We start from the raw sequence: 17,155 nt of genomic DNA, 5'->3' as shown, positions 1-17,155 counted from the left end.
GCTAACCATCTTGCTTCTGAGTTTCAGATGTCATGGTTAACAATTCATTTGTTCACTGCTTTATTATCTTTACTGCATTCATAAGAATCTGAAAATGTATAGGGTATTTTCATCTTAATAGATGAGGAAGCTAATTTAAAGCTATATCGAGTAGAGGCAAAACTTAAAGTGAATTTGTTGCTTGCATTTCCTACTGTCTACAAGAATTGTTTTCTTTCTTTTCTTTTCCTTTATGTTTCAAATAGACTGCATCCCCACAACAAAGAGAAATGATGGATCAGGCAGCTGCTCAGTTAGCTCAGGACAATTGTGAATTAGCTTGCTGTTTTATTCAGAAGACTGCGGTTGAAAAAGCAGGCCCTGAGATGGACAAGAGATTAGCAACTGTAAGTATTTAGCATTTGCTTTTCAAGTTGTTTTATTTTTAATTTAAGAAAATGCCTCATAACAAGAACCTCAGTGACTTTTTTTGTTTGCAGGAATTTGAATTGAGAAAACATGCTAGGCAAGAAGGGCGCAGATACTGTGATCCTGTGGTATTAACCTATCAGGCTGAACGGATGCCCGAGCAAATCAGGCTGAAAGTGAGAACTGAGGCTCTGTCTCTTCCCTGCTTCATCTATGTTTTCTTTCTTTCTTTTTGTTTTTGTTTGAACTCCTCACTGGGACTAGGATAGAAGGGCTAAATGTTGTTTCTGAGAAAGCATCTCAACTCAGTAGCACTTGTCTTTAAAGCCATCTCTGGAGGAGGTATGGAAATAGTTTAGATTCTGCCACCCTCCAAAATTGTTAAAGTGTACCGTAAAGAGTTCGTGTGCCTGTTAAGTTTTGTTTCTCAACTTGTGATTACTCTGCTCACATTTTCTGGTACTTAATTTTTTTTTAATAGTTTTTTATTGGTACTAGCAAGTTGGTCTGGAGTCTGATACTATTTGCCGACTCCAGGGAAGTTATTTTTCAGTGGAGGCCTTTATCAGTGGAATACTTCTTGATAAATTTATGAATGAGGGTAACTAATAGGAAAATGAGAAAAGCCTCTTCTGAGCTGTTTATGGGCATACATATTCAATTATACTATTACATGTTGTAATGACTCTTCCCAGAACCTCTGTGGTTAACTCTCTTTCTTGCAGACTTTTCAATTTCAAGAAAAGTTTCTTTTATTTGTGTAGGGGCTCCTGTTAAAATTGATTTTCTTCTTTCAAGGTTGGTGGTGTAGACCCAAAGCAGTTGGCTGTTTATGAAGAGTTTGCACGCAATGTGCCAGGCTTTTTGCCTACAAATGACCTCAGTCAGCCCACAGGATTTTTAGCTCAACCAATGAAGGTAAATACTTTCCTTGGATTAAGGTGTTTTATACTGTAATTTTGAATTGTTTTTGCCAGTAATTGTGTCACTTTCTTTTTTGGAACTTGAGTTGTAGGTATTTGTATCAGATCAGTATGGAATATAGAATTTTTGTTAAATCTGATTTAACTTTAATGGGTAGCTTAATTAGAGGAATTTGCATGGTAGACTCATGACTTACGTGGACTTGGGAGGGGTTGGAATTTTTACAAAAACAGGTGAAAATATACTGAAAACATTTTCTACTTTAAGCACTTTAGAATAAGTTGCAGGCCTGAGAACTTGTTGTCCTGAATCCTTTGATTTATGTGTGTGTGTGTATGTGTGTGTGTTTGAGTTGTGGTCTCATTGTGTTACCCAGGCTTGCTTCAAGTCTCAGCCTCCTCCCAAGTAACTAGGATTAAAGGTGCATGCCACTGTGTGCCCAGCTGATTTTGTTTTTTTACAAAACCATTCTCTTGTGTGACCACTATACAAACATTTAAAATCAGGAAATTAACACAAATACTTAATACCTGTCTAATTCTTAAGCCGTATTTAAGATTTAGCAGGTTATCCTAATAATGCGCAGTTAAAAGACCTGTTTTAGAATTGCATGATTCATTTAAAATATTTTCTGCAATTTACTCTTTTTTCTTGACTTTGATACCTTTGAAGATTATAAGCCAGTTAATTTTCTAGAATGGCCTAATTTGGGTTTGTCCAATGTATTCTCATGGCTAGATACTTTGCAGGGGTTAGTGGTTACCAGGGATTGATCCCAGTGGTGCTTAACCACTGAGCCACATTCCTAGCCTGTTTTTTTTTTTTTTTTTTTTTTTAGTTGTTGATAGACCTTTATTTATTTATATGTGGTACTGAGAATTGAACCCAGTGCTTCACACATGCCAGGCAAGTGCGCTACTGCTGAGCCCCAGCCCCAGCCTCCTATCCTGTTTTATAATTTATTTTGAGAGAGGGTATCCCTAAGTTACTTAGTGCTTTACTAAATTGCTAAGGCTGGCTTTGAACCTGTGATCCTCTTGACTCAGCCTCCTGAGTTGCTGGGATTATAGGCGTGTGCCACCACGCCCAGCTGGTAATAAATGTGTGTGGTTCTGAGGATCCAGCTTGGGGCCTTACTTGTGCAAGGAAAATGCTGTGCCATTGAGCTATATCTTCATCCATAGGCAGCATTTTTATAGGAATATCCTAGAAGCAATGCAGATACTTTTGTCTTATGCTTTAACAGTTGGTCTAAGTACTATATTTTTCATGATTAGAACTCTCTTTTTTTACCCTGTAGAGGACTTATTAGATGCCACAAGTGGTGCTGCCTGTAGTCTTCTTATTGGTGTTCCTTTCTCTGATCACTTCTTTTGTGTTGGTGTCTTTCAGGCTTCATGATCTTTAATACCTCTGCCCTGTGCCTGCCTTGCATTGCCTCCTCACTTAATAGTGTTTAGACTGAATACCTCAGGAAGGGGAAATGGAAGAGGCCCTCTGTGTTTTAAGAGAATAAATATGCTAACAGAACTCTATTATGTACCTGTGTTAATGAAAAACCTTAAAATGTTTTGTTTATTTCCTTCTCTAAAACAGCAAGCTTGGGCAACAGATGATGTAGCTCAGATTTATGATAAGTGCATTACCGAACTGGAGCAGCACTTACATGCCATTCCACCAACTCTGGCCATGAACCCGCAAGCTCAGGCTCTTCGAAGTCTTTTGGAGGTTGTAGTATTATCTCGAAACTCCCGGGATGCCATAGCTGCTCTTGGATTACTCCAGAAGGTTGGTTCCTAAGCTGTTACTCCTAGAAGCAGCTAGGTTTGTAAACATATAGTCATTGTCTATAAGCTCATAAAGTTATACTTAAGATTTAAGAAAATAATAATAATATAAATGAAATTCTGTTACATAAATAAATAATTATTCTCAGTATAGAATGACTTCTATAATGTCATGGCATACACTGAGATTTCTTCCCACTCCAGTCAGAATTGCAACAATCAAGAATACAAGTAACAGTAAATGTTGGCAAGGATGTGGGGAAGAGTATATTCTCATACACTGCTAGTGGGACTCATACACTGCTAGTGGGACTGCAGATTGGTATAACCATTCTGGAATGCAGTATGGACATTCCTCTAAAAACTTGGAATGGAACCACCATTTGACCCAGTTATCCCACTCCTTCGTATAGATCCAGAGGAGTTCACATTGGCATACTGTAGTGACTCAGCCATATCAATATTCATAGGCGCTCAATTCACTATATGGAACTAACCAAGGTGCCCTTCAACAGATGAATGGATAATGAAAATGTGGTATATATACACAATGGAATATTACTCAGATTATCATGCTAAGTAAAATAAGCCAATCCCCCAAAAACTAAAGGTCGAAAGTTCTCAGATATGTGGATGCTAACCCACAACAAGGGCTAGGGGATAGAGGTTCAGTGGATTAGACAAAGGGGAATGAAGGGAAGGGGGTGGGGGATAGAAATAAGAAAGTAAGTCGAGTGAATCTGACACAACTTTGCTCTGTGTGTGTGTGTGTGTGTGTGTGTGTGTGTATGTATGTGTATGTATTTATACATATGTATATATGTGTGTGTGTGTATATATATGTGAATACACCACAATGAATGTTTACATGTATAAACACAGGACTGGTATCCTAATTAGAATAAGACGTACATCATATTTGTTTTCTGTACTGTCATGTGTAAAAATAAACCAAAAAAATTATGTAGTCATGGCAGGTATTAATGGTAAAGAAGTTGTTTTGATTTTTCCTTAAGTAGTATTTTCTGCAATTATTTTTATTTAAAAAGATCTTTAAAATTGATCCAAATATTTTGGTAGTAGGTCAAGATAGATTGGGGGCCCTGGGGTTTGTAGGTGCTGCAGTTGCTGTTGCAGAGACTTTTATGACAGTGAAGAACTACAGAATAAATTTGAACTACATAGAACTTAGAAAGGAGGTAACAGTCTTAAGGTTTTAGAAGGTCTTTTCCTGGTTCACATTGAGGTTTGATTTTGAGTTTTCATAACTGGGCTCACTACTGTGTTTCCGTGGTTCTGAACACTTTCTTTGCTCATAGGCTGTAGAGGGATTATTAGATGCCACAAGCGGTGCTGATGCTGACCTTCTGCTGCGCTATAGGGAATGCCACCTCTTGGTACTAAAAGCTCTACAGGATGGTAGGGCTTATGGATCTCCGTGGTGCAACAAACAGATCACAAGGTTAGTAGCCATTTATTTAAGTAGTAATTATTGGAGTGATTGAACCCAGGGGCATTTAACCACTAAACTACATCCCAACCCTTTTTACTTTTTTTTTTTGAGACAGGGTCTCACTAGTTGCTCAGGGCCTTGCTAAATTGTAGAGGCTGATCTTATACTTGGAGATCCTCTTGTCTGAGCCTCCCAGGCTGCTGGGATTACAGGCGTGCCACCAAGCCCAACTGAAGTGAATTTTAATATGCATGGTCTTGTTTTTGTCTAGAAGTTTCCCTTTTTTTCTTGAAAATAAGGGAAATATTTGCATTTCCAAATTCTAAGAAGTGAGAATTGGTGAATGGTTCTTTTTTTCCCAAGTAATCTCAACCTTTTGCCCACAATAGAAAGCCTTTACCTTGTTTTGGGACATAAAATTGTAGGTCATTTGTTTCAATGATTTCACAGCAGTAATATTCATAGGTAAATATTTTAATGGAATCTCATTTCCTAACATTTAAAGCAAAGCCTGGGCTATCTTAACATGGCCTCAAAGCATTAAGTTGTTCTACTTATATTTGTTTATGTGTGTGTGTGTTCTGTTTGTTTTTTGTTTGGTGCATGCTGAGAATCCATTGTACCCCTTAGCTATACCCCCCAAATCACTGGCTGATTTTAAACTTAGGTACTTAGTTTTGCAGTTGACTCTAAATTGAAGTCATCTTTAATTTGGGAAATTTGCATTGAGTAAAATGAACTTTTTGTTTACCTGATACAATATGATTAAGCTCATATGAATGAAATCCTAACTTTTCTTAGGTGCCTAATTGAATGTCGAGATGAATACAAATATAACGTGGAGGCTGTGGAGTTGCTAATTCGCAATCATTTAGTTAACATGCAGCAGTATGATCTTCACCTAGCTCAGGTATGGGAGGAATTTATTTGAGCCAACAAAAGGACTCGGAGTATTTTTACCCCCAAGTGTCATCTCTTTTAAATTGCATTTTCTCTGTTGTCAGTCAATGGAGAATGGTTTAAACTACATGGCCGTGGCATTTGCTATGCAATTGGTAAAAATCCTTCTGGTGGATGAAAGGAGTGTTTCCCATGTTACTGAGGCAGATCTGTTCCATACCATCGAAACCCTCATGAGGATCAATGCTCATTCCAGAGGCAACGCTCCAGAAGGGTGAGAATGAAATGCTTTGGGTTCCCTGTGCATTCAGCAGTCTCCTAAGAAAGCTTTAGAAAGGAATGTGCAGACTTACTAAAACTACTGTTTAATAACTGCTTTCTACTTAGAAACACAGTGAGAGTGATTGTCACAAGTATGGAAGCTTAATTAACTGCCAGACCTTCCTGGTATAGAGCAGTACACATAAGAACTGAGTTGGTATCAGAGCTGTGGTTAATACCTGACCTTAAAAGCTGTGAGTTTTTTTGTTTGTTTGTTTGTTTGTTTTTTAAAGCCCAGTAAACTTAACAGAGATGAAGCATGGCACGTAACAGGCAAACAGCAAACATTGAAGTGTTTGTTGACTCTGAATATCAACTCTATTTCAGTGGGCAGGGTTTTTGGTGAAGATAATAGCTTAAGTCTTACCATTTGTATAAGTAGAGAAGAAGAGACCAAAGATAGTTATATTTAAGTATAGAAATGCTCAAGTGAAGTGATCATTCCTTTGTGGTTTCTGTTAAATAATCAAATTGTCCAAATGTGTCTGTGTGAAATCACAATCTTGAATAGATCGCTTTTTTTCACTCTGGATTTATTGTATTAGATTGCCCCAGCTGATGGAAGTAGTGCGATCCAACTATGAAGCCATGATTGATCGTGCTCATGGAGGCCCTAACTTTATGATGCATTCTGGGATCTCTCAAGCTTCAGAGTATGATGATCCTCCAGGCCTGAGGGAGAAGGCAGAGTATCTTCTGAGGGAATGGGTGAATCTCTACCATTCAGCAGCTGCTGGCCGTGACAGTACCAAAGCTTTCTCTGCGTTTGTTGGACAGGTAGAGCTTTTGGAAAGAAAGGTGCTTTTTATTCAACATAAGTAGGATGTGATAACCTCCAGTAGTAAAGCTCAGTTATTATATACCTGTGGCTAGACAGTTATCTCCATACTCGTGTAAACCAAAAATGTCACCACCATCATGCTTTATGCTTTACAAAATAGCCTTTGTGTTTACTAATTGATCACAGCAGTAAAGTGAGCATCCCCACACCACCCCCATTTAGTCCTATTTATCTCATTCTCGCTATGATGTACAGTAGGGTCAGATAATAACAAAGCTGCCAAATATAACTTAACTAGTTTGATAATCCAGCAGTGATGGATTATAGGCTACTAAGTAATTGAAACTCTTTTATCTCATGTATAAAAAATAAGGTAAAATAATTATTTAAGTGATACAGTATTTTTTATTTTTAAAGTTAAAGTAGGTTATCTCCCTAAACATGTTCTTTTGGAAAATAGTTTTAGTATTTCCATTCATAAATTGGTGCAAATTGGAATTTTAGTGTTAGAAACCAAGCCAAAAACTAGCCCACAACCAAGGTTTAACAGGAATTTTTGTGGATAGGATGAAATAAAGTATGGAACATAGTATCATTTAGTTTCTGTTTTTTATTATCACTGGCTGCTTAGCAAATGTAAGAGATTAAGAGCACTACTAGTCAGTGTGTTCTGATTTTAATATAACTTGGCAAGAGTGGCACTTTACTGGCCTTAGAATTACGTTAGTGGAATTAATGTTATTCAGGGTAAACTGTCTGCTTATATCTCCAAATTTTTAAACTGAAAACAGAACTTGGATAAGTTGCCAGAGAAAGATTACTAATTAGTTCCGTTTTTAAGTAAATGATATTTCAAAGTAGAAGAGTTGATTTTAAACGTACAAGTTGGGTTTTCTTTTCAACATGAATGTTTCCTAGTAAAATACACCAGGCAGATTTATCTCCTAAAAGAATCCAGGGAATTACAAAACATACCCTACTGAAAAGATGTTACTGCATGTATGTAGTTTGATTTTTATTTTTATTTGGATGGAGAAAAGAATTGAATTAGCTGGTTTTTTATGATCATTGCTATTTCATGGGGATGGATATGGCACCTATCTCAGTTCTTTCTGCTGGCTTATTACTCTCTCTGTTTCTCTTGGAATAAAAGATAATGTATCATACTTTTCTGTTCAGTTTTGCACCCTTTTGAGAATTCTTGTTTCCCTTTTTGTGCTTCCTCTTTACTTTTTCGGATTTCACTGTAGATATTGAAGGCCCTTTGTCTTTACTAGGGCACATTATTATCATATTCCTTCCAATTCAGCTGTCTTATTTCTTTTGAAGGGACAGTTAAATTGTTTTAAAATTTCCAAGATAACCTCGAAGCTTTCCCTCTGGGCTTGGTTTCTTTATTAAGTGAGTACTGGCCTCCTTCCTCTACCTTTAAATGGGCATTTCCCTGTGGTGGTGCTGATGTGCCCCTACCCCCAAATAACACATTTTCAACTTCATTTACAGATATCTGTCATGAAATTTATAGTTTTTCCTATCTTTTATTTTTCCCTTTTTAAAAAATTGATTTTATTTTTTTTAAATACATGACAGTGGAATGTATTACAATTCTTATTACACATAGAGCACAATTTTTCATATCTCTGTATATAAAGTAGGTTGACACCCAATTCGTGTTTTCATACATGTACTTTGGATAATGATCTTCATCACATTCCACCATCCTTACTAATCCCCTGCCTCCTCCCTTTCCCTTCCTATCTTATAAATAGGCTTTCCTTTTCTCCTTTAATGTAACAATTTGTTACATTTAAGTAGCTAGACATGATCTGAGTTTTTTCATTACATACATACTTTATATAAATCAGTGATTTGGGGGGTTACCTAGATGGAGTTTTGGAAGCTTTGTTATTGGGTAAGTCAGTAATTACTGACAATTATCTTTAATTCTATGAGAAGCAAAAATATATGTAATTTATTTTCCTCCTGGGAGAAAGATGAATTGTCCAGAACCGTTTATTATGACCTCAGGAGTTACTACTGAAAGTTTATTTTGTTTACATAGTTAATTTTACAAATTATTTGGTGAAACCCTCATATTCAAAATAGCCATAATATTATCTCTTATTCAATTTCCATCTTTTCATCCATGAAACTTAAAAATCAGAGGAATTCTGTCATGATTTCTTAATGAGAAGACATTCTCATGGCAGCTTTTCTTTTTCTTTTTTTTTTTTTAAGTAAGAATTAGAAATGTGATAATAGAACGAATTAGTATTTCTTACTCATGAAAATTAAGGTGTATAAAGTTTCTGTGTATTGTCTCATTGTGTCTGTTTTTGTTCCCATAATATAGATGCACCAGCAAGGAATACTGAAGACTGATGACCTCATAACAAGGTTCTTTCGTCTATGCACTGAAATGTGTGTTGAAATCAGTTACCGTGCTCAAGCTGAGCAGCAGCACAATCCTGCTGCTAATCCCACCATGATCCGAGCCAAGTGCTATCACAACCTGGATGCCTTTGTCCGACTCATTGCACTGCTAGTGAAACACTCAGGGGAGGCCACCAATACTGTCACAAAGATTAATCTGCTAAACAAGGTCTAAAGTTTTTTATATTCATAGTCTATATCAGTGTTTCTGTGATAAGCCCTCCCCAAAATATTTTGTAACAGTTCTTTTCTGACCTGAAATTAAATTCAGAGATAACGTGAACATACCCAACAAATTATAGAAGATATAGTTCTTACCTGAAATTTTAAATGTATATTTCAGTATGTTAATGCTTTGTTAATGATTATAGTAGAAGATATTTTGGTAGTATTAGATTTAGATTTGCCCTGTGCACAATGTCATTGGGAATTAATTGATAGCTAGAAACATGTATGGCTAACAGATGGGCAATTCCAATACTAAGGAAAACATTTAGTCCTTGACCTGATATATAGAGAGGGATTTTTGGAAATTCGATTATTAAAGTAGTGTAAAAATATATGTGAGCTGGGTGCAATCGCATATGTCTATAATCCCAGGCAGGAGGATTGAGAATTCAATGCCAGCCTCAGCAATTGGCATTTAGAGACCCTGTCTCTAAATAGAATACTTAAAAAGGGGTGGGGATGTGGCTTAGTGGTTAAATGCCCCTGGGTTCAATCCCCAGGACTACACACACCACCAAATAGTGGTGAAAGTGTACTTAAGCTTTTGGTCTTAAGGAAATAACAGGTGGGTTCTTCATGTCCTTCACTGTTTAATGAGCAAATCGAGCAGCATTCAAAGTTTTGTGAAACACCTCTGCAGCCTATGCAACAGCTCTACTGACAACTACTAAATGCCAGTAGGGTGTACACCTATTTGCTAATTTGTCAACTTCAGATCAGACCAGAAGAATTAGATTATTGATTAGGATGACATGGTAAAATGTGAGGGGCCATCCTGATTTTTAGAACTCTTAGAAGAACCAGTGGGCATTTGTGGAGAATCTCCAGGTCTGATCCAAGGATATTGAAATTCAAAGAAAACACATAGAACACTGCAGGCCAAGTCAAACTAATGTATATCCCCTTCAGTTGCCAGGATATAGTTTTGTATTTATATAGTTTGTATCCTCTCCTTTAACATACTTCTTATAAACACAGAGCAAAAGCACCATAACTTACAAGTGATAAGTGAATTGAAATGAATTATGTGTACAGCTTAAAAGTTATATTCTGTGTATTGTACATAGGTCCTTGGTATAGTAGTGGGAGTTCTCCTACAGGATCATGATGTTCGGCAAAGTGAATTTCAGCAGCTTCCTTACCATCGAATTTTTATCATGCTGCTCTTAGAACTCAATGCACCTGAACATGTGTTGGAAACCATTAATTTCCAGACACTCACAGCTTTCTGGTGAGTATTGTTGGGTTTATTAGAGACTTAAGTTCTGCTGGTTTGAGTGTAGTAAAATCATAGGAGTAGAAGGAACTTCATGTGTTTTGAGGCATGTGGATTGTTTTGATTTGTAAATCAACATGCACTTTTAAGTATTCATGTAGTTTTTGCTGTATTTCAATTTGGGCTTCTAACTAAAGAGTTTTTGTTTTGTTTTGTGTTTTTCTCCCTTTCTTTCAGCAATACATTCCACATCTTGAGGCCTACCAAAGCTCCTGGCTTTGTATATGCCTGGCTTGAACTGATCTCCCATCGGATATTTATTGCAAGAATGCTGGCACATACGCCACAGCAGAAGGTGTGGCTGCAGTTTATCTCCTCCAGATGAAGACTGTAACTACCCGGGGCTTATATATTAGTACTGCTTATAGATTGCTATTAGTTATTTAGTAGTCATTGTACTTCTTCCAAGCTTATTTGAGAGAATTATTTATTCTATATAATGTAGAGTCAATGTTGTAAAAACTGGCTTCATGAGTACTTGACTATCTCTTCCTGAAAGCTATTCCTTGGTTATTCAGTGTTACTTTTCCTTCCAACTTTGTTGTGGACCACTTGTGGTAAGGCTTTTGTTGTAATGTATTGTTGCTTCATACATAGCAATGATTCTAAAACATGATTGTGAGAGTTGAATTTTGGTTTTGTTTCTAAAATTGAAATCCCTCAATAGCTAGATAAAAATCTCTAGGTAACAGGACTCTGGAGCTTGCTAGTTTCATGTTTGTATTCTTAAATGCTGAAAACTCTCATAATTAAAATTAAAAGAGTCCATGTTGTTGTCCCACCCCAACCCCAACCCTGCATGTGCATGCTTAAGATTAAGGACCATGGTGCTAAATTCCCCACTGCCCCCTTACTGTGTATTGAATTCAGGGCCTGCTAGGCGAGTGATCTATCAATGAGCTACACTCTCCACCCTAGTTTGCTTTATTTAAAGGACTAATACCAACTTCTGTTATAGGGTTTCTTAGTCTAATTGGGAATATGTACCACAGCTAATAAAAGAAGTATTTTTCTTATCTTGCAATAAAATGTCAAATGAGTACTATAGAAAGTACCTTTGCCCTGTCAGACCAGAAAAAAATGTGTGCTAGAGTGAACTTGGCCAAAACAGGTGAAGGATAAATGAACTTGTTTTTATTTGGAGAAGGGCATTCCAGGAGGAGGGAACACAGAATATTGAAAGAAAGTATACAAAAATGAACCTGAATGGTAGAATTTTTGCTGAAAGAAAATTCATGTTGTAAATTAATGGGAGTAGAAATGGAAATAGTTAACCCAGGACTTAATTAAAAGAAGGACTTAAGAAAACAGATCTCTAGCTATCAGTTTCTCCGGGTTTTTCTTTTGTGTGTGTAGTGCTGTGGATTGAACCCAGGGCCTTATGCATGTGAGGAAAGCATTCTACCAACTGAGCTATATCCCAGCCCCAGTTTCTCAGTTTTATATCTGAAATTTCCTCGAGATCTCTCCTCTTCTTCCCTTTTTAATTTTCTTAGGCATGAGGACAAATAATGTCCTGAAACATATGGAACCAGTTTGTTCCAAATACCATTTCCCAGTACTTTAATAGTCACTTAGGCTTTTCTAATGGCAATCAGTCTGGGAGAAGAACTCACTAGTATGCCCTATTTATGTTAGTATGAAGAAGAAAAATCACAGTGTAGCTGCTTGGGCATTTTTTTTAGTGGCTGAACAACATCTTGAGTATAATTATGACTTATATACATTTCTTTCTTTCAGGGATGGCCCATGTATGCACAGCTACTTATTGATTTATTCAAATATTTAGCGCCTTTCCTTAGAAATGTGGAACTCACCAAACCCATGCAGATTCTCTACAAGGTAATTTGGATTTTTAAGATAATTTTCAGAACTAAAAAACACTTTAACCTAGAAATACAAAGTATAATGTACATTCAGAAAAGTACTAAAATCCAGTGTACTTATATAAATGAATTCCTAGATCCTAGGGTATTCGAATGTTCAACTTCATTAGATACTCTTTTTGAAATTCAAGTATTAGTTTGTACTTTTCAGCAATAGATCAATTACTCTTTATCCACATCTCGTCATATCTGATATATATGTGTGTGTGTGTGTGTGTGTGTGTTTGTACAAGCCATTTAGCCATGCAGTAGAATTTCATTGTTTTAATTTGCATTTTCTTAATGATTTTTAAACGAGATTTTCATGTGTAGGTCAGCCTCTTTGTGATGATCCTCTTTTAATATTTTATTCCTGTTTTGTTGATATTGTTGGGGTTTTTTTATTTTTATTAACTTTTAATTTCTTTCTGGGTTTTGTTTTTTGATGGTGCTGGGGATTAAACCCAGGGCCCCCAAACCCTGCTTTTAAAAGCATATCTTAGTCTAACTGGGACTAAATCACAGTTAATAAGTCTCTCTCATCTTGCATTTAAATGACAGTTGAATTCTATAGAAACTACCTTTGTTTGAACCCTGTTTGTGATGATCCTCTTTAAATATTTTGCTTATGTTTGTATTGGATTGTTTTGTATTTTTCTTATATATTTTTCCTGTTATTTTCTGGTGTTTTTGGTTTACCGCAATTCTGGGGATCAAATCCAGGGCCTTGTGCATACTAAGCAAGTGTTCTACCACTGAGTAATGCTCCCAGCCCCTTATTTTATTTCTTAAATAAAAATTCTTCATGTATTGTGGATATAAACCTTTTGCTGGTATATGTTCAAATATTTCCCACTCTTAGGATTGTCTTCACTCCCTTAGAGGAAGATATTATTGGAAGAAGCTTTAAATTTACTCTAGTCAAAGCTAACCAGTTTTCTAAACTAAATACAACCTTTTGTGTTGTATAAGAAATCTTTGCGCTTTGCCTGTCCTAAGTTCTGTGTACCATTTGTGTATTCAAATTTTCAAGTTCCTTAGCATACATTTATTTAATATTCTCAAACTGTTTTTTATGTCTTTAAGATCTGTAGTAGTTATTCTTTTTAATTTCCTGATAGTATGATTTTGGAGTTTTCTCCGGTCTTGGTAGGATTTATCATTAACCCTTTAAAAGAACTTTTGGTTTTATTTATTTTCATACCCCTTTTCAGTACTTCAAAAATTTTTAAAAACAGTATATTCTAGGTTCTTTGGTTTTAGTTAGTAGTTCTTTTTCTGCCTTCTTAAAATAGATGCTTAACACTATTTTTTAGTTTTATACAGCCTATTGGAATATTTTTAACTAATGCTATAGACTGCTAATGTCTAGTTTTTCATGATTTCTGGATGTGAATATTTTAATAAATGAATTAGTGTTGATTAAAGCCCATAAATTTTTGCATCATTGAAATATATATATATATATATATATATATATATATATATATTTTTTTTTTTTTTTTAACCTTTTTTTACTTGAGATAATTCATAATAGAAGAATTGTTACTTTTTTATTGTGAGTTGTTTTGTTTTGTTTTAATAGGGTACTCTAAGAGTGCTGCTGGTTCTTTTGCATGATTTTCCTGAGTTCCTTTGTGATTACCATTATGGGTTCTGTGATGTGATCCCACCTAATTGTATCCAGTTAAGAAATTTGATTTTGAGTGCCTTCCCAAGAAATATGAGGCTCCCAGACCCTTTCACTCCTAATTTGAAGGTAAAGTTCAAGAAAAAGTTCTTTTCTCTGATAAGAAGTCAATTTCACTCCCTTCTCCCTGATATGTACACATTGTGTTAGATAAGGGGGGAAACTATCATGTTATTGTGCCTGTTGAGTAACATTGCTGCAGCTGAATATTGGTTCACAGTATTTTTCTAGTTGCTATTGAAAAACTCATTTTGATAGTGAATTTAGCCATATTTTCAGAGCCCCAACCTAAAAATGGACTAGATATTTACTGTCAGACTTCCCATATGACAAAGACTTATAATAAGGACAGACTTTTGTTTGTATTTTACATATTTTGTGGTATGTGCGTGTGTGTTTAAATTGTTGATGTAAAGGAGAAGGAGTCATTTTGAAATGGATACAACCCTGAAATGGATACTAGAAATTTTTATGTATTTTCTACTCCCTTCACCCCGCCCCCATCTAAATTTCTAAAAAATGTGTAATATCTTCTATTCTCTAGGACATTGGGTGGTGAGCAAGGAAACTCCTTCTGGACTCTTAATTTTGAAATCTAAATTTAAGAAAAATTGGTTCATGGTACTAATTAGACCTCTCCACAGTACTATCTTGCTTTATTTTAGAAAGGAAAAACATTTTACAGACTAAGGAAATTCCTATCGTTTTGTATTTTGTATTCTTCTAAGGGAGATGAAGTAATAGAAAGTGACAGTCCCCTCTTCAGAATATTTGTTGTGTGTGTAATTTTAGGAGGAAAAAAAAAAAAAAAAAGCCCTGTCACTTTCTAGTATAGATACAATTTGTTGTCAGCTCCTGATTGATCTGGTTTTGATTTTTGGCCTTTGTGGCAGGTGGACATGTTGAGTGAAATTAACATTGCACCCCGGATTCTTACCAATTTCACTGGAGTGATGCCACCTCAGTTCAAAAAGGATTTGGATTCCTATCTTAAAACTCGATCACCGGTCACTTTTCTGTCTGATCTGCGCAGCAATCTACAGGTTAACTGGTTTGGCTTAACTCTGCTATGTCTTCCATAGAAAGCATCATTCTGTGTGTCGTCCATTTCAGGAGTTAGTATTTTCAACCTGATTTAAAGGTTTAGAAACATTTTCATATTTCTTAGTTACATATTTTACTGGTTTATTTCATCAGTGAGATAAGGCTATAGCTTTAGATTAGACAACCTGCAGTGGGATTGTTTTGGGTCCACCCTCCCCACAAGAATAGGCCATTTAGCCATTCCCTATTTGTACTCTCAAGATTTTCCTAAATAAATGAATTCTGGTTCAATTTGGTATATAGAAAGAATGACTTCAATTATCTTTCCAATCCTGCCACACCATGTGACCATAATTTTCTCCCTATCCAAATCTTTTTTTTTTTTTTTCCCCCTTCTTCTTCCTTTGCAGTACTGGCGATGGAGGCCAAGGGCCCTCTACCACCACTGAGCTCCATCCCTACCCCATCCGCCTTTTAGTTGGGATCTGAGTTGCTGAGGCTGGCCTTGAATTTGTGATATTTTTGCCTCAGCTTCCTATGTAGCTAGGATTTTAGGAATTTGTCATCATATCTGCCACTGAGATCTTCATTGTAACTGCATGTTTTGGCTTGATAAACTTTATTTAGAACTGTGCCACAAACATAGTGATAATATTTGTTTGGATTCCCATGTTTTTATTGGAAGAACCATTATTAGGGCAGTTATATATTTGTTAAATGACCTCACTGAATTAAGCAGGGTTCTATTAATTAAATCACAAAGAACACAGAGAGTAGTTTAGCCTTTCTATGGAGGCAAGTTTAGAAATATTGGTGCTAGAGTGAGTTCTGTGAGTAAGTTTTCTGTTTTGCTCATTTAAGGTATCCAATGAGCCTGGCAATCGCTACAACCTCCAGCTCATCAATGCACTGGTGCTCTATGTAGGGACTCAGGCTATTGCACATATCCACAACAAGGGCAGCACGCCTTCAATGAGCACCATCACCCACTCTGCACACATGGACATCTTCCAGAACCTGGCTGTGGATTTGGACACTGAGGGTGAGTGAAGCCAGCCAGACCACACAAATTTTCTGGATTTTTTGGTGACAGTCTGATCACAAAATATAAAAATGCTTTAAGCTACAATAAAAGAATATTCTATCAGTATATTTATAGGTATAGCTGGTTATTTCATCTTTCATTGGACATTATCTGTTCAATGTAAAAGACACCAAAAGAAATTATTCAAAATTCTGCCATATTAGTATTTTGGTCTCTGTGATTATTCTAATATGCAAATAACTTAGTAGTCTATTAAAACATTGGCTTATTTTACATTATTAGTCTGCTGTTTACCAGCATTTATTGGCACCTGTTTGCAGACATACTAAATGTGAGGTATAAAAATTTTAACAGGGGGCTGGGAGTATAGCTCAGTTGGTAGAGTGCTTGTCTTGCAAGCACAAAGCCCTGGGTTCAATCCACCAAAAAAAAAAAAAATTAAACAGGACTTCCCTACCTATTTTGCAGGAAGTTCACAGTACAATTCCTATTACTTTGCATCTTTCCTGGTTGAGCTACATTTCTTTTGGTGCTCTGTATTCATTCTTACAAAGTGGGAACCCCAGTTAGCTGCTAAATAGCTGTTATACAGTCCTACTCATTTTAGCATATTGTACTTTAGAAGTAGTATTACTTTTCACTTTGCTGTGGATTCTTCAGAGACTAAGGAATCTTGAGTATATATATATACTGCTTGTTTTAGAAGGGATTCAAGAGAGCTTAAAATCCAGATTTGATGAAATTGAATATTATTAACATCCAGACCTTAGCACTAAAAGGAGGACAGCCATTAGGGAAGTGTGCAGGGTGACTATGATAGCTTCATAAACATGAGTGACATCCATATATGATTGCACGAATGCTGTGACTCTACATCATGTACAACCAGAGAATTAAAATGTGCTCTATTTGTGTACAATGAATTGAAATACATTCTGCTGTCATATATAACTAAGAGAACAATAACAAAAAAACCATGAGTAACATCATGCACAGGCAG

The 17,155-nt window shown here is 36.0% G+C and overlaps 1 protein-coding gene across 10 annotated transcripts in view; it reads left to right on the top strand.

Moving 5' to 3' along the window:
- Window positions 1-17,155, top strand: part of Cnot1 (CCR4-NOT transcription complex subunit 1) — an 80,861-nt gene that overhangs the window by 61,032 nt on the left and 2,674 nt on the right. For 5 of the 10 annotated variants that reach the window (XM_027939179.3, XM_027939177.3, XM_027939178.3 and 2 more), the window contains 15 exons: window positions 246-386; window positions 480-584; window positions 1,207-1,326; window positions 2,929-3,120; window positions 4,439-4,581; window positions 5,374-5,482; window positions 5,577-5,746; window positions 6,339-6,591; window positions 8,928-9,176; window positions 10,303-10,466; window positions 10,689-10,806; window positions 12,252-12,353; window positions 13,962-14,135; window positions 14,960-15,109; window positions 15,972-16,152. In XM_027939179.3, the coding sequence (XP_027794980.1) occupies window positions 246-386; window positions 480-584; window positions 1,207-1,326; window positions 2,929-3,120; window positions 4,439-4,581; window positions 5,374-5,482; window positions 5,577-5,746; window positions 6,339-6,591; window positions 8,928-9,176; window positions 10,303-10,466; window positions 10,689-10,806; window positions 12,252-12,353; window positions 13,962-14,135; window positions 14,960-15,109; window positions 15,972-16,152 (2,371 nt within the window). Of the gene's footprint in view, window positions 1-245; window positions 387-460; window positions 585-1,206; window positions 1,327-2,928; window positions 3,121-4,438; window positions 4,582-5,373; window positions 5,483-5,576; window positions 5,747-6,338; window positions 6,592-8,927; window positions 9,177-10,302; window positions 10,467-10,688; window positions 10,842-12,251; window positions 12,354-13,961; window positions 14,136-14,959; window positions 15,110-15,971; window positions 16,153-17,155 lie in introns of those variants that run through there. The other 5 variants (XM_027939182.2, XM_027939183.3, XM_027939180.2 and 2 more) reach the window with 3 other exon arrangements.

Source organism: Marmota flaviventris, chromosome 18, assembly GCF_047511675.1.
Source record: "Marmota flaviventris isolate mMarFla1 chromosome 18, mMarFla1.hap1, whole genome shotgun sequence".
Lineage (NCBI taxonomy): Eukaryota > Metazoa > Chordata > Mammalia > Rodentia > Sciuridae > Marmota > Marmota flaviventris.
The sequence above is the reverse complement of the archived record's forward strand: the minus strand, read 5'-3'. Positions and strand labels throughout refer to the sequence as shown.